Source organism: Pavona decussata, unplaced genomic scaffold, assembly GCF_977016875.1.
Source record: "Pavona decussata unplaced genomic scaffold, jaPavDecu1.1 SCAFFOLD_254, whole genome shotgun sequence".
Taxonomy (NCBI): domain Eukaryota; kingdom Metazoa; phylum Cnidaria; class Anthozoa; order Scleractinia; family Agariciidae; genus Pavona; species Pavona decussata.
Window position 1 is genome coordinate 6,085,901 of NW_028145657.1, and position 23,987 is coordinate 6,109,887.

The window sequence follows — 23,987 nt, forward strand, 5'->3', positions numbered from 1 at the left end:
TTAATCCAATTCTCTTTATTGAGTTTCTACTGCATGGTATCATTTTTACATCTTACTCTTTTCCATGAACTTCTACAGCTACTCGCTGAAACTACTTTATGATCCATCCCCTGAGACCCAAAGGCAGAAAGACGGAGGGGTCGAAGTTTTGCTAGTGTCATCGCAGTTTTGTCCGTGAAAACTTAGCCCCGCCGCGACTGACCTGCCCCTGGGTCTCCAAGGATGCCTATGAACCGTTTCTACACCGTCTCACAGTCTTCAAACATTATATGTAACAACTCTGTAATGAGGAAGCCTTATTCTATAAGCCCTATGTTTTCTCCCAAGGCTTCCTCGCCACTTCCTCTGTCAATATATATATATATTTGTACTCTTATTATGCTTTTTGGTAACGTGTGTGGTGAAATAAAATAAACAACAACAACAACAACAACAAAAATTACCCACGGTCAAATTCAATCAGGTTTGAGACAAAATATACAACTCAGTACAACCCTAAAAATCTAATTGCTATTATTTGTGATGGTACATGAACCCTCAGTACCTGATCGGACTTACTGCTTCCTAAGATCCAACCAATATCTTTCTTATGTAAGATCACTTCGTACCAGCCGCAACGTACACCTTGACGTCACACCACATTGGGTCAAACCGTAACTTATTCTTATTTTTTGCAGCGGATCTTGAAAGTGGACGCCAGCTTTTGAATCTCCTTGCGGCGGCTAATAACTGTATTTATTCGTCTCTATTTATTCAACTCTAATGTCTTTCATACTAATAATACTCAGAACAAAGTTTCCTTTTTATATTTTTTAACACTAACTAGGTGACATTTCGTAGTATTTGTCCTGGTACTCTAACCTTACTGTTTTTGCACGCGGTCGAGAACTAGCAAAAGTGTCAGTCAACTCACAATTAAGTCGACACATGCAATTGAATTAACTTGCATGAGACAGGAAATTAGGAAGAAAAGATTTTGTTATTGATAACGCACAGATGTTTAATTTAAGTGGCGAGCTGTTTGAATTATTAACATTCAAGGGCCAACTTGAAGACTAAAATGTTTTGCCGAGTCACTGATGACAGCAAAATTCCTCCGCTAAATCTCTACAACCCACAAGGTGATGGCACAATGCGTTATATAAGACTTGGTAAGTACCAGCAGATCCTTCTTTTTGCTTCCAGTCCATCAGCATATTGTAAGCTTTCTCAGCGAGTTTCTCGTTTTCCTTATGAAATGAAATTACTTTTGCTCTGTTGAATCCAAGACGACGCGCCAGCTTCTCCCATTTATCCGCTATTGCATCGGATAGCTCCTCTAGCGCATCATCTTCAGGCTGTCCTATCTTGACTGAAAAGGCAAAAAAGAAATAGGTCATAATTTAATATAGTGGGAAAATTCACTACCGTATGGATTTCTATACCTGCCAACTTTTTCTGAGTCAAAGACGTGAGATTTTCGTCTCGTCATGACCGGGACTTCCGAAAACGTCCCAGCCACTTCCAAATATTTCCGACCATTTTCCGAAGACTTCCGAGCGTTGCCGAAAATGTCCGAAGATGTTTCGATTTCGCAAGCACGCAAAATTTCGCACGAGCTTCGCCTGCCTGTTGTCGAGTGAGCATTCCGCCTCAAATGTATCCCGAGATGTACAATGTAGATATCCTTTTATCGACAAACAAACAACAACAACAACAACAACAACAACAACAACAAAACAGGCACACATACAGAACGATAGGTTTGCTGATTTAAAAAAACCTGAGCTGAAAGACTGAAAGTATCCGCAGAGTAAATGAAAGAGTACTAGAGCCATTGCACCTCGCCCGTCGATGACAACACAGTGTATTAACTATTTAATAATATTTAGAGAACGGTTAAACTGGAGAACAGCCCAGCCCGGCGAATCAAGTCAACCAAGTTGAATGAACACCATGTCTTAAGTGACAGCCCAGGATAATAAACAGATATTATATAAACCAATTGCGGGCAGTAAAATTCACCTGAGTATGAAGAATGCTTCCTTTACATATATCAGAAGGCCGTTCTTCCTCAGTTCACCTGGACACTAACTCTAAGTGCAATGAGTGCAGAAAAAAAAAAAAAAAAAAAAAAAAAAAAAAAAAACACGGAGAATTGATTACCTCTAACATTAGGACCAGCAACTGAAGTGCCAGCAATAGACAGCCGTGCTGTTGGCTGAGAAATACAATGTCCTTGTTCTGTCATATATTCACCTATAAAAGATCAAAATAATATATCATTTTGTGATCATTTAGCAGCCTTTTTAAAGGGGAAGTTTCACGCCAAATTGACCCCATTTCAAACCTAAAATGTTTGTCTGTCAACAGAAACAAAATAATAATAATAATAATAATAATGATAATAATAATAATGATGATGATGATGATGATGATGATGATGATGATGATAATAATAATAATAATTGTCCAGCTGATTATAAACTGTTATCACCCCAGTGATATAAAGCTCGCGATTAGTTCCTCTAAGCAAGAGACAGAGTAGGTTGGAATGGATTGAAACTTGAAACATGTTACGCTAACACGTTTTAACATTAGGTTAGCATTTTTGTTTCCAAAAAACCGCTAGAACACATCACGAGCTGTTCCTCTCAAGAATTGAGTTGATTTCTTTCCTCTCGTCGTTCAAGAATTCTTTGATAGCTAAGTGAAGGTCTTGTTTCACCATTTTTAACAAAAGAGGTCAAACACGGCACTTCCCACTTAAAGCGGTAAAGAGTTATTACGTTTTGGGGTGTAATGATCCTATGGGTGTAGCCAAACTAGTCTCTTCCTACAAGTTGGGATGCTTACTTTGAAATATTTTAGCTGCAAAATTTGTTACTGTTGCTCAGGCTCGCGGTGAAAGGATAATAATGGCGTTTGCTTAATTATAAAAATGTTGTCTCAGTCTATTTGGTGAATAATAAAATGATTAAGTAAAATCGGAGACTCTCAAAAAACTCATCAGCTTCAAGCTCTCAAATTAAAACGGACATTATCTTTACAATAGTTTTCTTATTTTCTACATTCAACCGCGGTTAATAGTATTCCTAGTTGAAGTATTTAGCCGTCCCACAATGCAGCCTTTACCCTTTTCCCTGTGTCACTGGCCAAGCCAAAGGTAGTTGAAGTTATCTGGCGGATAAATATCAATCTATGAAACTGGAGATAAAATCATCTTGGAAACTTTCGACCGGATATATAAGGATTTTAACCCTGGTATCACTTTTTTAATAGAAAAAGGCACTCCCAATTAGAAACAGAAATGCCTTGTCACTAAAAGTATCTTAGCAGATGTCTTTTATCACCAAAACCGCTAACAAGGCCTCAGAAAAGAAGAGGACGGGAATCGCACCCTAATGAGATTCATAAACTGTATGATAGACATCACAATGTGTCCCCTAACCTTAATTCTTACTAAAACACACATAATTCTGTCAAACATGAAGTCATATGAAAACGACAAAAAGGTATGTGTTATTTAAAGTACCCAAATTCAGGGTTAAGTGCATTTCTGGACATAAGTGGAGACAATGACTGCGGTAATGATTGCATAGCGGGAAGAATGCATGAGCAAAACGATAAACGATCACCAAAAGGACTTATAAGGTAGCTTACTTCCGTAATGAGTCCACTCCCGGAAGACGTAGGAATCGCTGAGAATATTAGCGGTCACTGAGGCTGCCATTACACTTGCGAAAAGTTTCCATGGATTCGTGTCTGATCTGTTTTCGTCTGCAAAGTCCGAGACGCCTTTAATGACAACCCATTCAATGTCCAAATCATGTGCTGCTGTGTATAGACCTAAACACGAAGTACGAAGTAGTATTTTCAGGCTTCATTTGTCTTTTACGAATACTATTTAATTTATTTCAAAATGTCTTTGTATTTGCATGCTTTTGAGTTTCCTAGTCACAGTTTCAATTCCTGACATAGAAAGCGACAGAGGTCCATACAAGTATAAATTGTATCCTTTTAAGAAAAGGAAAAAAACTTTTCATTCCACATTGGTTTTTTTAAGGAAACATCCACTGACATTAAATTATTAGAAATACCGTCTCAAAATCTGTTGGTAACCATCGAAATCATATTTAAGTTTGAGGCAAAACTTGATGTTAGTATCGCCTATTTTCGCCTTTAATTTTTCCTCGCGCCGCCATTTTGGATTTCGTGACGTCAAATGGTCGCTCAATAAGCCATTTCCGAGTGCCTTTGAACCTCATCATGAAAGCGAGGTTCCGTGCATAGTTTTTGTTATTAAAACCAGTTTTTCGTATGCAAACACAGATAATTTTTAAATTAAAAACTTTTTAATTAAAAGTGAGAGAATTTCTGCTGCCTGACAATTATAGTGTATATCGTCAGCATTAGAAAGTCCAAAATGGAGGCGCGCTGGAAATTCAAAGCAAAAAAAGTACAAAAAAAATATATTAAACCGTGTATATCACATTCCGATTTTTAATGTTCTAAAATTCACTTTGCTCTTGTTCAAACCAATTTGTAATTTAAACGTCGGATTGGATGCTCCCTTTTGAATGACAGGTGACCTTTCATGGAGTTGTACGCGGGTAAAATTTGCCAGGATTTCGCCCTTCAACAGGGGAAACTCATTGATCCTTTTGCTAGGGTGAAGCTGAAGAATTCAACTGGGGAGCCTCCTATGACCTAACACACCATAAGGGAAAAAAAAATTGGATTACATGCAGTGAATACTTTTTCCATGTACAGAAAATGTCACGGTTTCAACCCCAGGAGCACCAAGCATGAACGGATTTAGGAGGGGGGGGGGGGAGGGGGCTCGCGCCTCTTTTTTCTTGTATATTTAAGACGTTTTTATAACCGTCTTTCGAATGGTATTATGCAATCAGTCGTTTTAAAACTCCTCTTAAAGTCTGCCTTCCGAAGCCTTAACTTTTGGTCACAAATGCTGCCAGAATGCTGTAAAGCAGAATCTCCATGAGTGTGATTATTCATTGCGGTTGAGGCGGCTCCTGTGCTCTCGCCACAATTTCTTCCCTCTTTTTAGATTTTCTGGATTCGCCCCTGCTAAGTTTACTAAACCTATCACGGAGCGCTAAAATTGCTTCTTTTTACCGATTGCTTGAAATAAAATTGCATTACTGGAGGATGTGCATAGCGTTGTCGGTGCTCTGATCGTGAAGGCTTTTCTCTCTCATGAGACACTTTTCGGAGGAGTAAATCACTCAACAACATAAACGACAATAAACAACCAATCAATGAAACTAATGTCTAACCCTTACCTTCACCCTCCATTTCGATAGCAATTGCTTCTGAGAATCGCTTGGAGAGTTCATTATGTCGTTGTGGATTTGCAACCATCTCTGGGCCGCTCAGAAACACGCCGTCAGTGTGTACCTTCACGTCTAATTCTTCTGGGTTATTCAGCGGCGCCTCCCAGCCATCACCAGCACTTCGTATAAGGTTAGCAAGGTGTTTTTTCAATGGGACACTGACTCCGCGCTCTTGGATGCCGTCTCTCGTGACTTCAGTGGGTGCGTATGTAATTAACTTCGCGGAAACCACAACGTCTCCTAGTTTGGCCTTTTTTTTATTCATGCTGCCACAGAAACCCACGTTAAAAACAGCCTTTGGCCTCAAGACTTCCACGGCATTTTTCACAACAACTACAGCGCCGCCAGGAGCAGTAGCTCCCTTGCTACATTTAACTAAAGCAATTCTAAGCTTTTTTTCTCCACCAATATCACAAAAGAATACGTGCGAGAGCTTCTCGCAATAACTCTTACGGTAAGGAGCATTTAGAACAGAAAGGCAGCTCAAAAATGCACAGTCATTCGCCGTCAGTAACAGAATGTCGATCGGGAGTTGGACTGTATTCCAAGGCACCGACTTTGGAGGAAGATCCTTGTTCTTAAGCAAGTGAACACTGACCTCAGGTGGGTTCCTTGTGCTTGTCATTTCACAATTAGCTGTTCCCAAGTCTCAGTTTGACTAAAAACAAAATGTGGGGTTAGAAGCGATTTGGCCTATCCAGAAACAAAAAATCCTTTAACTTTACATTCAAGCGCTAGAAAGAGGAAGTGAAAAGGAGAATCGAGCGCAAGCAAAGCGTGGGGACACGGAGCATCTTCTCTCTCTCTCTCCCTCTCTTCGCACTTCGCCCACATACTTCGCGCGCGTTTAATTCCCATATTCCTTTTCCCCTCTAGCGCCGTTACGCAAGCTACAGTAGTTGCTTTAAATGATGTACGTAGTCGCTGAAGACTGAATCGAATGGACAAAATCTTTTAGCGTTGTAGACAGCCATTTTCAATTTTCCAACGTAATACCGCTCTAGTCGAGGTTTAATGCTTCGTAAATAATCCGTTTTAGATAATTCTTTCTTTTGGTAGCAAAAGATCCAATTGATTCAAACTTTTATCTGATCTTGGATTTTCCTATTCTTGGTTAGAACGCTTTTAATTTTTAATTTGGTCAATTCTTTCCAGTCTTAGAATAACTTGGATGGTTGCATGCTAGCTCATGCTCCACCTTAGCTTCGTGTCCACGCGTGTACGTCGCTTTCTAAAGCGTGTACGTCACGAATATCGATGACGTCACCGACTGAAAAAATTGATTTACCGAAACTAGACTTTTGAAATAAACAGTTCTTTTCTTTGGAGGTTGGCGCATACTACACTGATACTATATTAGCAAGAATGTTAGCAAGATCTTTCCAATTACTTTTTGAAGTATTCGTTCGCCAACCAACCAGCTAAAACGTAAAATTTCCGAGAGATCTGTGAACAGCAAGAAACGTCTCCAGAAGGAAAGCGAAGTAAAACCGATGATGCATGTGTCTAAAATATATGTTAATTTCAGATCGACCGATCACGCTACAACCGAAGAACCATAGAGGTGAAGAAACCAGGGCAATATGTAAAAACTCTATCCTGCGGAAAATGTTCCCTGACTGTCTTTATAAAACGAACTGACTGTTAGTGTGCAAGCGTCCGTGTACTTCCTATAAAGTTGTGTTATGTTACGATTACTGAAAGAACTGCTCTCGGTCAGTTGTACAATTTGAGTGCTCGTTGAACTTCACGCCGCTAAAAACTTGAACGGCAGAACCTCTATCAAATGCTTTGCGGCTAGAGCCCACGTTATGTTTTCAATAGAGGATTTGATACAAGCCTGATTACAGAACGTTTCATGTCATTTATATACACCGAACAGGCAAATCTAGTAAGAAATCTCAAGAACCATTGAGACGGTAGGGAATTGATATGACTTATGTCAACTGTGATACCATGAAGAACTACAAATACTTAAAAACGGGCATTGCTCAAATCAATTTGAGTCAAAGGCCGAGATCAAGACTTGGCCGGTTGTGTTAAAATCGACAATAAAGCGAAGAAGGACTGAAATCGACCTCGCTTTAATACCGTAGCGACGCATGTTAACCGTTCGCCCAACAGTTTTTATAAACCTTAAGTCCGTCTCCAGATCAAACTAGACTCAAACAAAAAGTAGTATTACTCAGAACTGACCAGGTGTAGGTAAAGGATCCCATAATACGAGATTTTTTCCCACAAGGAAATATAAAGTCACTATACCTTAATAAATCCAGTCGTCACAAGCTTGTGAAAGGCAGCTTGATGCGGAGCGAGATCCGTGTTTCGCTCTCGTTTAATAGGCTTTGTAGACAGTGAATTGGCTTGATAACAGTTATACTTCTCTTTTTGTAAGTGGGTTGCATAAAATGTAAACCGAAAAGCAAAGAAAGACGAGAAAGAAGTCGGGGAGGCTGAGAATAGCACGTCACCTTCATGTCAATGTTTCGTCACTAACAATGCGTGACGTGACATTCCACAATTCTCGCGTGACCGGTTGTGAAGGAAGTTATAAGGAGTTTTCAACTACTGGTATATGTTGTCTCGAAGCGGAGGCTAAAAAACATGTCGGGTGTAGTGTCAAAGATAAAGATGTCTGCTATATTAGTGATTTTTACCGACAAACTGCACGGCTAGTCATTAATTTCCACTTTTCTTCAGCAAACGAAAATTGAGCTCAACCGCACATAGAATTGCGGGGTCGCATAATTCACCATGCAACCATGCAAAATAGCAAAGCAATAAGATAAATTTAAATTGGAAACGTTTTGAAATATTTTTATCTTGTGACACAAATATCAAAATACTAAGTTATTAACCAGCGTCGCCTTCGTCTTGACGTCATATACTGATCACTGACGTCACACAGGCGTGACCTGACGGGCAGGCCTCAGTTGTTCAAAGAGCGGATAGTTTTATTCACTGGATAGGTTGCTATCCAGCAGATGAAATGCGTGCAAGATTTTCCCAATAGCCCTATAATTTATGGATAGAGTAGAAACTGATATGTCAAATTTAAGTATGGGATTGTGTGGAAAACTTGCCAAAAGGCGTTACCGGTAGTTGGAGTACATTTGCTCCGCTGGATAGCGACTTATCCGGTGGATAAAGTTATCCACTCTTTGAACAACTGGGGCCAGGGCTGTAAATACTTATTCCTGTCTTGTCAACTCTATATTTATTAGGTTTGTTCCGGCCAATGACACCCGTCATTGGCCGGAATATAATGGCATTCAAAACCGTAAATTTGAAATGACCACAGACAATAAAATGAGTAACTGAATTTATATTACATGACCGTTCTATCAGTGTAAAAAAAGTTTAAAAATATGGAAGAAAATGAAGTTGAAAGTTCTATAGCTAGATGGTGCTCGTCTCGTCGATTTATACCAAGCAGCTGTGGTACTTTTTGCCTTGTCAATACAATCAAGGGGGTTTCAAAAGCCTTTCGATCTGAGTCCCGGTTAGTATGTATATCAGAACTTTTCCTCAAAGCACACACACAACTTTCTAACAATTGCAATAATTGATTTAATAACTGGCAAATTTCTCGCGCGCTCAGCGACTGTTACTACGGAAATTTACTTGTAAAATATTTTGCAAACGTTAGGCGGTTAGCTCGCCAAAATAAAAGGTCGAAGACTGTTCGAATGATAGACAACTCTATAAACCAAGTAAGTAATTAAGTATTTATTGTCAAGCAAGTGAATAACGTAAGGAAAAAAGCATAAGTCATGATGCATATTTATAGGGTACATACTGAATTATAATAATAGCAAGACGTCGAATGATATATCTGTTTCTTTCACTTTTTAATGGAAATTTCCTGACATGGGAACAATCACAATAGAAAAAGGTCAAAAAAGTTTCCTCCTAGCGGCAGATGGACTTCGGATGTGATCTGCAAGGCTACAAGAGTCTATGAAAACCTTGCTCAACTCGTGTACAATTACAGTATGTTCTTTTTTAAAATGCTACTGAGGATTTGCAATTTTAAGTCCAGTGCCCTTCTCACACTTAGCTTTAAAGTTCACACTATACCGGATAACAAATTCCTGGCCATAATATTGTTCGCTCTTCAATCGATTAATATATCAAACAATGAGCGAGAAGAAGTTTAACAAGGTTTTATAGTGAAAAATAATAAAAAAATAAAAATAAAAATAAAGATAAAAAAGGGTTTTGTAGTATCACATCCACACAGTGGCTCAGTTTGTTCACTGCTTCCTGTTCATATTTAAATTTCAAAGTGTTGATTTTTGTGGACAGAGCGCAGCTAGTTAACCCGATGATAATAAAGTCAACCGATCACTGGGAAATAGAATCCAGGCCACATTGTTGGGGGGGGGGGGGGGTGGGGGCGAGAGCTCTCAATTCACCAACATCCCTGCTCCCCTCTACTCCAAAAAAACCCCGGTAATTATAGTGATGACAATCGGGATGGATTCTCTCTCTATCAAAGTTGAATGCTTTTCCGTCGTAGCAAGGGATTAATAACAACTTTAAAACAACAATCCAACTAAGAAATTTCAAACTGGTACTGAACCGATATCGCATTGTTTACAAAAAACTCCGCAGAATTACTTGAACAGATCACCCTAACCCTAACGTAGCATATGATCCTATCTAAGTCTATACGTTATTAAAATGATGCTCAATTAAAATCCAGCGGCGAGAAAAACTTTTTGATTTTACATGTAAGTTTGGCCGTGCTGCTGCCGGGTCAAACTAGTTTAATTTTACTTATCTATTCTTTGTTTAGCTAGATGTTTTGCAACAAATTTCTTCAGCTAACTGTTTACAAGCAACTGCCTCGTCACACAAAGCGTGGTAAAGGACCTCATAGGTAGCACCAGAGCCTTCTCTTTGCTTCCAATCCATCAACATGTTATACGCCTTTTCGTCCAGTTGGTCTTCTTGTTTATCATATGCCGTTAGCTTTGCTCTATCGAAACCTAATTGAAGTCCCAACTTCTTCCATTTATCAGCGAGTTTCCTGGACAGCTTCTCTAATTCTTTATCTGAAGGGTTGCCAGCCTTGACTGCAATAACAAAAGGGAAATGGATACTTAATTAATACAAGAATAGTCATAATTGACGTTCATAAGGACTGCTGTGTCCGTATATAGAAAGAGGATTGTGAAGAGTGTGAGTACGCAGCTATAGTGCAATGGCTGGCATGTCATTACATTACAGAAAAGTAAAAGTAATGTTAAAGGAATAGCGGGGCAAAGTGTAATTTTGAGCAGAAATTATATTAAAGATACTTCCGATGAAACTTTTAAAATAATGAAAAATTACGCAAAATCAGAAATTTATAACTGTGTGAGAAGTGTTCAGCTCTAAAATGGTAAGCGTCTAAGGAGCAAGCACTTACTCAGAGCAGGCTATTTTAATTTTAGGCGAGAAAAATAAAATATACAGCGAAAAGTCTACGATATTGATGACTTTGTTATCGATATCGTGACCAGTATCGAGCAGTCTCAGGCTGAGCTGTCTATCTTTCACTTCAATGAAATCAAGCTAGCTTATGGACACACATCGCCTTTCATGAAGCTGGTAAGGAGATGGCTCTTTTGTTGGGAGAATTCAGCAATTTTGAAGCATCTCAGTATAATTGAGCATGTTTTTTAGCTTGGTGCTGCCTTTAAACGTTTACTAGTGGAAATCTTCGCACATTGGATTTCTTTTTTGTTCATGTGTAAACGTGTTCCTGGGCGGACTAAAAGAGAAACTCAGGTCAAATTTAGCTTATACTCTGTTTTAACCCTATTCAGCTTAGAGGAGGTGGGAGGGGGGGAAGGGGGGGGGGGGGGGTGAGGCGCTGACTTTCTTGATAACTTCTTTTTTTAATATAAAAGCAAACACAGCTAACTTTGCCACTTTTCCTAAAATTTATTTGCTAGAAATTTGCAATTGATAGGGTAATTGATTGGCCGAGTGACATAACGTTCCCAAATTTGGATTTTTTTACTTTTATTCTCGCAACTTTCAACATTTTTACGCCATTTCGATTCTTATTATTGGTTTTCATAAATTTTGAACCAACTTGGTCGAGTTTCGACAAATCCAAGCTATTGGATCCAAGATGGCGGCTATAAAAACAAATGTCTTGGTTGTCACGTGATACGTTCAACCTCGTTCCCAGGGGTGTTCCCTTGTAAATCAGGAGGTACGGGAAAAAAATGGGAACAAGGTTACTTTTTTATCCGATAACTAACATACTCTTATACTAAAAACAAAAAACTATTCGCGATGAGAGAAAAAAACACTCAACTCTCAACATACAGGAGCAACATACAAATATTTTTCTTTTTTCCGAGATCGTGGTTTGCACCCGAATTATTATAAAGAAGTGCAATGCCGGAAAGAGGTAACCTCGTTTTAAACCCGCCTCCCTTTTTTCTCATTCTCAGCGGGTTTTGTTCGTGTTACCTTTCAGTCTGTTTTTATCCCGGTAATATTTTCTGGGAGCTTGGAACAAGAATATGCGGCACATCCGTCTGAATCGATGATTTCCTCCCCTTGTGCCAAAAGTTGAAAACCCAACTGTTTAGACAATATCATACCTTTGGTCTGAGTGGTCTTGTGTTCCGTTTTGTCAGAATTGTCGACGCTGTCATCTGGCGCAACTTTGGCTTTCTTTGGCGCTGAATAACCTTCAGGGGTAAAAAGAGAAAAATATATACATTTACCTTTGTCAAGAAACTGAAAGATTGTTGGTCAACGAGGTGTTTTTATATGACAGATCCAGCAGCTGAATCAGTGCACGAAAGGAGTTTTTGTTCTTATTCACTGAACAATCGAAACTTATGCAGTTTTAATTGCTACTATTTGTCGGGCACGACTGATTCGCCTGCTACGACAATCAAAACCCTGAAATTCGGCGCTATCCTATGATCCAGTTTAAATAAAACTATGAATAAAATAATCGTTCGTCTCACGATGCAGTCACTAGCATACGAAGGAAATGCAACACGAGGAGAGATCAGGGCAACTGGTAGCGTTGACGATACAGTTTCTTTCCAGAACAGCAAGTATCGAAAAGTGTCAATTTCAACCAGCCTTCGTGATATAAATGGTGAAGCATGATTAATCGACTTTATCTCTTGATGGAGACTAACAGTAAGCAATCTAGTATGACCACACTGTGAGAAACACGATCACTATATTTATTATATATCAGGATCACGATCAAGTTGTATAAGAATAAAAGACCTCAAGCCGATCTTTTTTATATATAAATCGATGATGCACATAAGTAAATCGCCTAATTTGACTATAATAAATATTGTTTAAGTTTACTAAACTAACAGTCTATATATTGCAATAAACTAATTTTGACCGATATGTCGGGAGAATAAAAAGAATTTGAATGATACACCGAATCCTGACCAGTTTCTTTTCAGAATCAAACTCTCTTACGGTCAGACCAATAAAACGCATCTCTCTACAATTTTTTTCCATCTTGTCAAGAACACGGTGAATTCTGAAGTAAAACTTCTACTCTAACGGCGAAACTTGGTCTCCCCTGAATGGACACTGATATATCGTTTCTCGTTCCCTATCATGTAACTGTTATTGACAGGGCATCCTATACAAAAATTATTTGAAGTAGTTATATTGTATTTATCTTTAGTTATATGCTACATACAGATGTCGATTGTATACCAAATAGCTTTTTCACAGTCGCTTGGAAACGTTTCTTTTTGGAGTTCTGGATAGTTCAGAATAGCAGACTAACTGAGTGACAAAGCGCTCTTTTCAAGCTTACAACGCACGAGGGAGATTTATGAACAACAAACAACGAAAAGCTTGTTACTCTACCGTCCCTTCATTAATATAAATTGTTAACTTTGAACTTATCACCTTCATCCTGCTCAGACGAAATTGAGACGGATTCCTCCGAATGGGATGACTTCCTCTTCAGTGAGGCTGGTGGAGCTTAAAAACAAAATAACGAAAAATTATTTTTAATATTTATCTCCAACTGTACATGTTTATTGAAAGCGCGCATTTTTTAAATGCCTCTTCACAAATGATCCTATTACTGAAAAACTTATTTTTTGTCGCCTCTGAGCACCTTAGTTTGGAATTGACAAGTGTTTAAGCTAAGATTTACAGATGCAGCAAGTGTAAAACGATGGGAATTTGATATTCAGCAAACGTGGGGGTAAAAAAAATGTCATGATTCTTTCTGTGTACCTGATTTCGTTCACCAATAATGACAATACATGTAATGTGTATTCATTCGTTTTAACGAAATCAAATTGTTAAACCTGAAAAGCGCGTCATTGCGAATCAACTCTCAATATTTGCATTCCATCATGCTCCATAAGCCTCCTTTAACTGCAATGCAGTTGTATTAACACCTGGCGGAAAGGGCTCGCGTTAGAATGGCAAAAAAGGATCGGTTGGAGGAAATTAAGCAAAAACCATTTTCCACTATTAGACAAGACTATGTTTGTGACGGCCAGCTCCCAAAACCCTTATCAAGAAACACAAAGAAAGACAGAAGAAACGAAACTTAGAAGAACTACTGAGCGTCTTGCACGGAGTAGCGAGGTGTTTTTCATACGTATCCGGTTAAACTAGAAAAAGTCCTACCATTGAGCATGCTCTTTATCTTCTCGACAAGGACACTGCATTGCTTCTCCCAACTATATTTCTTGCCATAGCTGTTGCATAAATCTTCGGCTTCTTCCAGTCGAAGTTCTCTGTCTTTGTTCCATACTTTCTCGATGTTTTTCTTCCACTCCTCAGCATCATCGGAGTCAATCACACATTGTGAACCATGGCGAACCTTCTTCAGGACTTCTCCAAATCCCGAGTTGTTACTCACAAGAATAGGCAGACCTGCTGACATGGCTTCCAGAGCAACGAGGCCAAACCCCTCGGTTCTTGATGGCATAATGGCAAGATCCACCTCAGAAAACTGATTTTTTAAACGTTCTCTAGTTTCTATATAAGTCCTCACTCTCAGGCGGTCTGGAGGAACATTGCAGTCTTTCAAACGAGATGCTACTTCTTCTTGTTTCTTGTCTGGAGCGCCAACAAAGATGAGATGAGCATCTTTCAGCTTACTAACAGCTTCAGCTGCGATGTCGAATCCCTTTAGAGAGAAATCTTCGGCATCACCACGGCCAAATGCCAAGACTCGACACTTCCCTCTCTCTTGTTTGCTCTGCACTGCGTTGTCAAACTCGCTGAAAATTCCTGGTGTAAAGACAAACAGGTTTTGGTCTTTCTTACTGTGGCGAAGGTAGTGGCTGTAAGCATCTTCTAGCTTAGGCCCAACTGCTACAACACAATCAGCCATGACGCAAAGGTCCACTTCATCTCGATGCTTCTTTTCCGCCCTTGAAATGGCATCGGGGTAATCTTTGAACATTCCCAGCTCCTCTGGATCGGTGTGAACAAACTGGACCCACTTACAATCGCGGTTTTCCTGAATGACTTGCGCTTGGTGACCAAGTACTACCCCGTGTCCGATTACACAGTCAATCGGCAGCTCTTTAGGAGGAAAGCAAAGCAATTTGGTCTCATCGTGAAATCCAGGCCTTATTTTTGCCTGAATTAGAGTAACCTTCTTCTTCAGGGCTGCATCCTTTTCTTCTTGGTCGCATCGTGGGACAAAGACGGAGACTTGCACATCAGAGTGTTTTGCTAATTGTATGGCCAACTCTCTATTGAAAGTCGACAGCCCACCACGCTTCGATCCCCACTCTGAGGCAAGTAGTAACAATCTTATTTCTGTTGGTGATGCCATGGTTCTTGCCAGGTGTTCCTTTGGTAAATAAATGAACAAATAAATAAATACACAGAATTATCCATGCTAAAAACTAACAGCAGCCTCTGATTTGGTCGTGCCATTACAACCTACCGTGACTCGAAAAATCTAAACTTTAAAATTACGTATTCTACCTTTACAGTAAAAACAGCCTATTTACTAGGAAATCTCTCTTCAAAAACCCACTTAAAATTCAACGTCTTATGGTATGCTTCTAGTTCGAAAACGTTTTGACAATGTAAGGTCAGTCCCAAGCGCTCAACTCGTTTTAGATTGGCGTTGTCTGCCAATGCAAAACTGTTGAAGTCATGGAACTTGAACAATATCTTCCTTATTCAGATTCCCTGCTGAATTAATATACACTGTTTTGCACCAACAGAGATGGTAACCCTTACCAGCATAAAGCCATATGTCAGAACTCTACTCCCCCCCCCCCCCCCAAAAAAAAGACTCACACCACAAAAACCTGTATGGCTCAACATTGAGGGGAGGGTCGTGTTTGTACGCAGGCGTATATTCATGTTTAACCAAATTTTTTCGACACCGTAGCTTTAGCTGGTAAACTAACTTGCTACTGGTGTTTGGTAGCATTAGTTTCCAGATATCATAACTGAATGTCATGAAGTTTGAAATTCCACAAAAGTCCTGTCATGCCCGTTGATAATTTTGTGTTGTCATCGATTCGAAGTAAATAAAATAAATCACTCTATTTTAAGGAAAACTTTGACATGTCAGTCCCCAGTAATATGAATATTTGGCTAAAAATGATACAATTTCATCTTGGAAATATCATACACATCAGAGGAGAAAAAAGCTGTCAATTGAACTGATTGCCAGATAGTAGTAGTACCGGTAGTAGTAGTAGTAGTAGTAGTAGTAATAGTAGTAGTAGTAGTAGTAGTAGTAGTAGTAGTAGTAGTGGTAGTAGTAGTAGTAGTAGTAGTAGTAATAGTAGTAGTAGTAGTAGTAGTAGTAGTAGTAGTAGTAGTAGTAGTAGTAGTAGTAGTAGTAATAGTAGTAGTAGTAGTAGTAGTAGTAGTAGTAGTAGTAGTAGTAGTAGTAGTAGTAGTAGTAGTAGTAGTAGTAGTAGTAGTAGTAGTAATACTGACTAACAATAACAATTTTTGTTTCGCAAACTTAACCTCAGTACCAGAGATGAAGGTACATTACAGTGTTAGCGATAAAATCCCTATATTTTTTGCATACGTTAATGAGGCAAAAAGTGTAAACAAAGATTCGCCTATTGGACCCTCTTATACTTGGCTACTGATATTTATAACTCTTTTCATACCATCCGCATGATTACACACGCAACAATTAAACACACTGGTTTGAAGGTTATGCATTAATTGTTTTCAGAAAACGTTCGTGTCTCTACATCGAAATACAATAATAATAAAAAAATTCCTTGACTTCTCACACAGTCTCACTGATAGCTTTGGGTTGAAATGAACTTGGATTCATGTGGTTTCTCAAAGATTATTAAAACCGAGGTCAAGAACAACTGAAGTTCATCTTGAATCAGCCGCGAATGAACGTCTGATATTGTGTAGAAAAATATAAAATCAACCTCTTCGTCCTTTGTTATCCAGAAACTCATGATCACCGAGTGAATTACTTTACAACCAATGCGATCAACTCAGTCAGGAACATGCGTTCAAGCGGCGTTAAGCTGTACACTCTTTTCTTTCTACTTGTCTCGCATGAACCATTGAACATGATTTTGGCGACAACAGCTTTGAACAACGTACCATACTGATGTGTATTCGAAAAACACCAACAGATTGAGCGGACTGATTTTCCTATATTTTGGTCACAAATTCAATATCTCATTGTTTGTTCTTCTTAAATGAAAATGACGAACAAATACTATTCAAATCGTTTTTTTCAGTACACGCAACATTATTCTAAGCTTCCTTGATTGTTTATGACGTGGTTAGTGACATCTAGCTTCAAAGCAAAATTCTATAGTCACGCAAAGCAGACAACTCGCTTTATTTTCACAAGCCGGAAAGACATTTCTTATACTTCAAGTGAGACTTGAAAATCATATTAATAAGCGATCTGAATCTGATAAATACATGCAGTAAAATTTTGTTGTTTGAGCGCCGGAGAAGGCTGTGCGAATAGAAGCACGCCGAGTTCGGAATAGTATTTTGCATACGTATACAACGTACCAAGAAATCTGCCGCTGTTACGCGGTGGTACCGCTTCTAAGTTAGTGTTTTCGACAGCTTTTCGAAACAAAACTACCAGGGGAAGCAGAGCTTAGCAAATAATACAACACAGCACCGAAAATGTATGAAATTTGAGTGGTGGCGGCGTCTGAAATTAAGCGGGTCTAAAATATTTTGAGTGTACAACAGTAAGCTTATCTACATTGCTTGAAATAATCTGATGAAGCCCCTTAAAATCTGTTTGTATGCCTTAAAAGCGAAACCTGACTTGGTTGAGGTTGCATGAGGCCAATTTATAAGACAGAAATTAAAACTAGTCATCCTAGGAGAAGAAATGACCTGCATTATTAAACAAAACATAATCTTACCTCGAAGTTTCGCTTTTCTAATTTCTTGCCTTCTACACGAGGTTTACAGTTGATAACTGCAGCTGTCGTCTGCTCCCCAATAACCTCAAAAGCGGAAATAAATTCAAACTTAGCTTTCGAATGTACTAATGGGAATTTTCCAGTCTAAGACGTGACGGAAAATGGGTGCAATTTAGCGTAGCCGGTCGTTGCATAAACAGGAACGCACTGTACGGGCTCAATATTATTGAAATTCGTTTTAACCTTTCGACTTGACGCTCTTATTGCCAAGATGGATGCCGAGTTGTTTTGGTTTGATGACGTCACGAAGGGCATGCTGCAAGATTATACATCATGCTTTCTAAGAACCTTTTTCTCAGAAATTGAAATGTACCAAAACCTAAAACGCAAGTTTAGAGCGATTGTTCTGTTCATTAAGCCTTTTGTGTTGTTGCCTTGTCCTTGCCGTCGCCGTCGTGCCCAGGTAAAATAAGAATATGTTGCAATTTATCGCTTTTTTTTCCGTTCACAAGTCTTAATAAAATTTTTGATAATTCATGATCATTAAGACATCAAAGCGTACCGAACTCATGACAGAACATTGGCGTTATTGTATGCTAGTTTGTTTCGTTTTGAAAGTATAGTGCCCAAAGATTGAATTCTGCCTATTAAGGCTGATACTACCGGCGTCTGTCTCGAGCTTATTCAGTATACTAAGTCTTAAAAGCAGGCATGAAGGAATGAATGAAAATGGTTAAACTTTATAAACGTGTCAATAAAATATCTTGCAGAAGGTAAGCCCTCAGCCAATAGGGGAAACCTAACTAAACGTAACTGAGAATCTAAAACTGTACAATGTCTAGAAAATATAAAAGATTAAAAGTATGCATATAACTATGTCTATTTAAAATACATCAAACAGTGACAAAAGATCGAGGACAAATATACTTACGGTGAAAATAGTATTGTAAACAGGAAGTCTAGGAATTGCATAGATGGCAGCCAGTGCAACCATCCGTTTAAGAGGCTTGATAAATCGCGCTTGAAATCGTATTTGCGATTTAAAAGGGAAGGCATTTGAAAAGCTTCCGCTGTCTTCTACACACCAGTAAAGTGTACATATCACTTGTTTGAAAATTTTCAAGTGCAGCGACACAGTGCTTGCAGTTATTTCTAGACTTTCAACATCGAGCCACTACGATTTGAAGTTTTAGCTGTAGAATACTGAAGCAATTCCATTGCCTGTTATTTTCGAAAGTATAGCCGAATCGTTGATGTTTGTTTTAGGACACTTGATGATCACAGTAATAACATTCAGAAGACTTACCTTTAAATTAACGGCCTAGAAAATGACGTTCTCTTTCACTTCGGCATTTATATGAACATCAACTTAACAAGAGGTAATCTTACAGGTATTGTTAGAGACTAGTTTTCTGACTCAAACAGTTGACTTGAACTTGCAATCAATCACTGTCGATATGGAACAGAGTCCATCATGCCATTCGTGACTTCAATTGATACTAGTAACGCCACAGTCTGAATGATTCTTTGTGTTATAGCGCCACTGCTGAAGGGTAAAAGGTTAAACGTGTTCCTGGTTACGAGTATCCAATGACGCGATGCTAATTATTCCACTAATTCCCATCACGTATGTTTCTGGGAAAAATATTTACTTACTCAGGTGTTTTGAGTTCATTTCTTCTTGTCAGGGTCCTTAAGTATAACATTTGGTATCCTCAGAGCCTTGCCTGACTAATCAAGGTAAGATTATATATTGCTTTGCAAACAAACGCAGCTTTGATTTTTCTCTTGGAATGAATAGTTTTGAAGACAATCTTAGTCGAGTGTTTCAGCTTTCCCGAAGGTTGTAGTCAAGAAATTGCTTTAAACAGTCCGAGACGTGACACATTTTTGCTCCCCCCCCCCCCCCAATTTGTATTAAAGGGCCATCTCTGCATTGCCTTTTCAACGTGCTGAATAAGAATCTGTCTGAAAAAAGTGATTTAGACGCCATATAGTATGATCAGACGACCAAACAACTCTGCGTAAGTTACTTGCATATGATATGGACGGCGTCTAACCGAGGGGCCCAGTTCAATTTACACGCGTCCAAAGTTTGACTCACTTTATTCACTCAGAACACTTATATTACTATGATTTAAAGTTTTAGCTGTAGAATAAGCAATTCCCATTTCTGCTATTTTCAAAAAATATAGCAAAATCATGGCTTTGCTTTGCCTGCGAGCGTGACTGGACAGCATGTCGCTGTCAAGAAGGAAGTTTTTAAAATTTAAAAATTATCGCAGCTTTACGTGCGTTAATGTATTAGGACAGAAGCCGTCCGTCATTTTCGCGGTTTACACGCCAGAAAACGGAGGCTAAAAGCTATGGAAATGTTACCATTTCATCAACATGGTAGAGAAAATCCGTGTATTCCTCTCGTTATTATTCCACACACATATATACAAGCATTCTTTCACTACCAAATTCTTCTCTAAAAATTTCTGACTACTCGGTTCTCGAATCCCACTCAGACAAAATTCAGTGAAAATTTCCTATTTACCAATTCGCAGATCTCACAGTTGTCGTAGTTTACGTTCATATACGAACTATACAGTTCCGGTTGTATGCACATCGTGTGTAGGCTTTTGTTCTGTCTGTGTTGATCCTGTGTCTTTTGATTCACACACAGCTTTCGATATTTTATACGGGGGCTGTTACACAAGGCCGGTTCATTTCGGTGGCGTGGATATCTTCAGTGTTCAGAACGCCTTAATTAGCTTTAATTGTCAGCTAGCATTTTCGTATTAAAGACGACATCAGCTAGTAAATTCGGGGGAAACGATTCCGCATCCGAACATATCAAACTGTATAAAGTCGGCGACACACCTGGCGATTTTTATACGCCGATCGCGGCGAATTCAGTGATCGCCAGCGAAAATCCGATTATTGCGGACACACTTGGCAATTTTTTTCGCCGATCGCGGCGTTGTGGCAGTTTCGAAAAGTCTTTGTGATAAAATTTCCCTACCTGATGGGTTGACTTCACTGGTGATTCGTAGTGATGAGCGTAAAAAATCGTGGGAACAGGCACACTTGGCGAATGCCCTTAATGGCCGATATCTAACATGCGGCGATGGGCGAAAATCGCAATCGCCGCACCGGTCACACCTGGCGATTTTAAAATCAGGTGTGTCACGGCTTAAGCGCGGACAATGTAAAGGAAACATGAACCCAACTTTGTCGTTGAGTGTCCCTGTTTGTTTGAAAAAAAAAGGAGAATTTGCGTACATGTATTTGTTCTATTTGAAGTTGACCAGCTTTGCGAATAAAAGCAATGATCATTGTAGTACAAGTTTCCACCGGTGATGTCATGCATGAATCGAACTTCCAATTTATGGTCACACGAAAAAAGATACCACATGGTTAACAACTTTATTGTATACCGTTTGGTGTGAGCTTCATATTAAATTGTGCCAAGAGCCACTGTAGGATACCTTATCATTTTTTTACCAATAATCGCTTTGCACGTTTAACTACTTCGCACTATTTCTCAAAGAGATGTGATGTGATGTTTTATCAGATGTTCTCCGAATACCACTGAGATATGACTCAGTGGTAGGGCATCCGAACTCGTAACCGGAAGGTCATAGGTTTCATTTCTTTTGGGGGATGTCGGATAAATTTTCTATTTCCAAGTATACCTGTGTCACTGCTGAAAAAAATACACGGCTATTGGTATGCTTTATAGGTTTCGCTGCCTTCAAGAACCATGGCATGTACCACAAACATGAGTGTATTACTGTTGGCCTCAGAGTGGGGATCGAAACGTGGGGGCCTGTCCACTTTCAATAGAGAGTTGGCCATACATCTAGCTAAACATCCTGGAGTACAGGTCTCCGTCTTTGTCCCACGATGCGACCAGGATGAAACGACTGCAGCTCTGAACAGCAACGTCACTCTGGTTCAGGCGACAAGGATGCCTGGTTATGACGAAATCGATTGGCTTTGCTCTCCACCAGATGACCTTCAAATTGACTTTGTAATCGGACACGGAGCAGTACTCGGTCGCCAAGCACAATTAATAAGAAAGCATCGTCAGTGTAAGTGGGTCCAGTTCGTGCACACTGACCCAGAGGAGCTTGGAATGTTCAAGGATTACTCTGAAGCCATTTCAAAGGCGGAAAAGAAGCATCGAGATGAAGTGGACCTCTGTGTGATGGCTGATTGTGTCGTTGCAGTTGGGCCTAAGCTGGCGGAGGCCTACCGCTCTTATCTTCGCTTTTGTGGGAAAGACCAAAACGTATTCGTCTTTACGCCAGGCATTTTCAGTGAATTTTTGAGTGCAGTACAGAGCAACCACGACGGAAACAAGTTTAGAGTCTTAGCTTTTGGTCGAGGTGATGCCGAAGATTTTTCTTTGAAGGGATTTGACATCGCCGCTAGTGCTGTAGCTGGGTTAAATGACGTACATCTCATCTTCGTTGGCGCGCAAAACAATAAACAAGATGAGATAGCATCTCGTATGAAAGCATATAACATCCCTCTAAGTCGACTGAGAGTGAGAAGATTCATTGAATTCAGGGAACATTTAAAACAGCAGTTTTCCGAGGTGGATCTTGCCATTATGCCATCTAGAACCGAGGGGTTTGGCCTCGTTGCTCTGGAAGCCATGTCAGCAGGTCTGCCTATTCTCGTGAGTAATAACTCGGGATTTGGAGAAGTCCTGAAGAAGGTCCGGTTTGGTTCACTGTGTGTGATTGACTCTGATGATGCTGAGAAGTGGGCGAAGGAAATCGAGAAGGTCTGGACAAAGGGAAGAAAGCTTCGACTAAAGGAATCTGAGGCTGTGCGTGATAGCTATGCTCAGGAATACAAGTGGGAGGACCAATGCAGGAATCTTGTGGAAAAGATGAAAAGCATCCACAGAGGTAGAGAATTACTGGTGCCTTTGATTCATTTAATTCATGCATTACACTGAATACACAACTTCCTTATACGTTCATGTGAGAAGCAATTACCTAACTGCATTTAAAAAAAATTACATTGCAACCTGCAAATAGTTTGGGCCAATCTTGGCGAGTTGCTGGTAAGGAAAACAGGTGTTGGTCGCGTTTGTATGCATGAACAAAAAAAATTACTAAAGAGAAAAAAGTAACCGAAACCAAACGGTTATTATGCAAATTAACAGCTGAAGTCTAGAGTTTGAACGATCTGATATAAGTACGCAAATCAGGATGAAACTTCCTCATCCCTTAAAATCTGCAAAAAATATTATGTGCATTTCTGCCTTGTAGAAAGATTTTTTGCGTGTTCGAAGAATTATACCTGAATTACTTATCTTAAATTAGAGAAGTTCATTTGCATTGTCATACTTTTACCATTAAGTCTGATTATCCATTCTATGTATTTTATGTGTTTCCTTTTGTAGCTTAATTAGGTAATAGTTAGTTACACACGACCCCTCAAGCATGATTGTAATGCTTTTATTCTCATCGTGTTTAAATAAAGGATCTGGGCTATTACTCACTTACTTACGGGATTTTATTTCATGGTTTTGCGGGAGTTCCGAATGTTAGAAACGAATTGATTTGTTTTTTTAATCTTGATGGTGAGACGAAGCAATTTCCATAAAATATGCTTGTAAAAAATAATTTAGTTTAATCCAATGCTACTGTGTGGCATGGCGTTTGTGGTTGGTCATCAAGGAATTCTGTTTAGTTTTTAACTACCCCCACCCCACCATAGAAAGATATATACTGAGCAGTGCGCTTTGACCTTTGATTTAGAAATGGGGCATTCCGAGTTGCTGTGAATCTCATCATGAAGGCGAGATTAAGTGCAAAGGTTTCATGTGAAGATTCAGGTGTCTTTTTGCATGGAAATGAAAACTAATTTAAGCCTTGCTTCCACAATGAGGTTCAAAGCAACTCGAAAATGGCCTGTTTTGACATAATGTAGGAGCAATCAGTAGAAAGTACCATTCCCACCCTCCAATATTCTAGATTATTCTTATGCAAGCTAAGACCTCTGCTGCATATCTCGTGTGTTTTTTAGCATTTATCGACAATCACGATTATAGTAAGATCTTCAAGAACCTTTTCTTCAATAGCTTACTGTAGACTAAGTGAGCTCTTTCATCTTTAGATAGAGTTGCGAAAACTACAATTAGGATTTTTAATTAGTTTATTTCTATTTTGGTAATTTCTCGGCCGTACGATGACTCAAACATCCTCATACGACTTCGTGTATCTAACGCTATCTCGAGATACGCTTTCATCGGTTATCGGTTTAGATA

General features: G+C 39.2%; 2 protein-coding genes across 5 annotated transcripts in view; one reads left to right on the forward strand and one right to left on the reverse strand.

Moving 5' to 3' along the window:
* LOC146456808 (uncharacterized) lies at positions 1 to 19,187 on the reverse strand. The gene is made up of 10 exons (XM_085092798.1): positions 19,017 to 19,187; positions 17,711 to 17,794; positions 13,983 to 15,162; positions 13,245 to 13,319; positions 11,945 to 12,034; positions 10,136 to 10,417; positions 5,286 to 5,984; positions 3,643 to 3,828; positions 2,146 to 2,238; positions 1 to 1,351 (listed from the first exon to the last, which is right to left on the reverse strand). Exons 3-10 carry the CDS (start codon positions 15,142 to 15,144, stop codon positions 1,074 to 1,076), a joined length of 2,865 nt encoding a protein of 954 aa, XP_084948924.1. The 5' UTR covers positions 15,145 to 15,162; positions 17,711 to 17,794; positions 19,017 to 19,187; the 3' UTR covers positions 1 to 1,073.
* The window catches only part of LOC146456809 (uncharacterized), a 13,580-nt gene continuing 7,629 nt past the window's right edge, over positions 18,037 to 23,987 (forward strand). For 2 of the 4 annotated variants that reach the window (XR_014858722.1, XM_085092770.1), the window contains exons 1-2: positions 18,037 to 18,173; positions 21,441 to 22,620. Coding sequence is in view for 3 of the 4 variants with exons in the window: in XM_085092770.1 (XP_084948896.1) it covers positions 18,078 to 18,173; positions 21,441 to 22,620 (1,276 nt within the window). In the remaining variant the exon portion in view is untranslated. Of the gene's footprint in view, positions 18,174 to 19,303; positions 19,451 to 21,440; positions 22,621 to 23,987 lie in introns of those variants that run through there. The other 2 variants (XM_085092771.1, XM_085092772.1) reach the window with 2 other exon arrangements.

What these genes read in the sequence shown, in the direction of transcription:
- LOC146456808 (XM_085092798.1), bottom strand. Translation starts at nt 15,144, where the DNA reads ATGGCATCACCAACAGAAATAAGATTGTTACTACTTGCCTCAGAGTGG. An exon ending in TTGTTGCAAAACATCTAGCT is followed by an intron (nt 5,985 to 10,135) that starts AAACAAAGAATA and finishes AGTCAAACTGAG; the next exon opens with ACTTGGGAACAGCTAATTGT. An exon ending in GGAGTGGACTCATTACGGAA is followed by an intron (nt 2,239 to 3,642) that starts GTAAGCTACCTT and finishes GATCTTTTATAG; the next exon opens with GTGAATATATGACAGAACAA.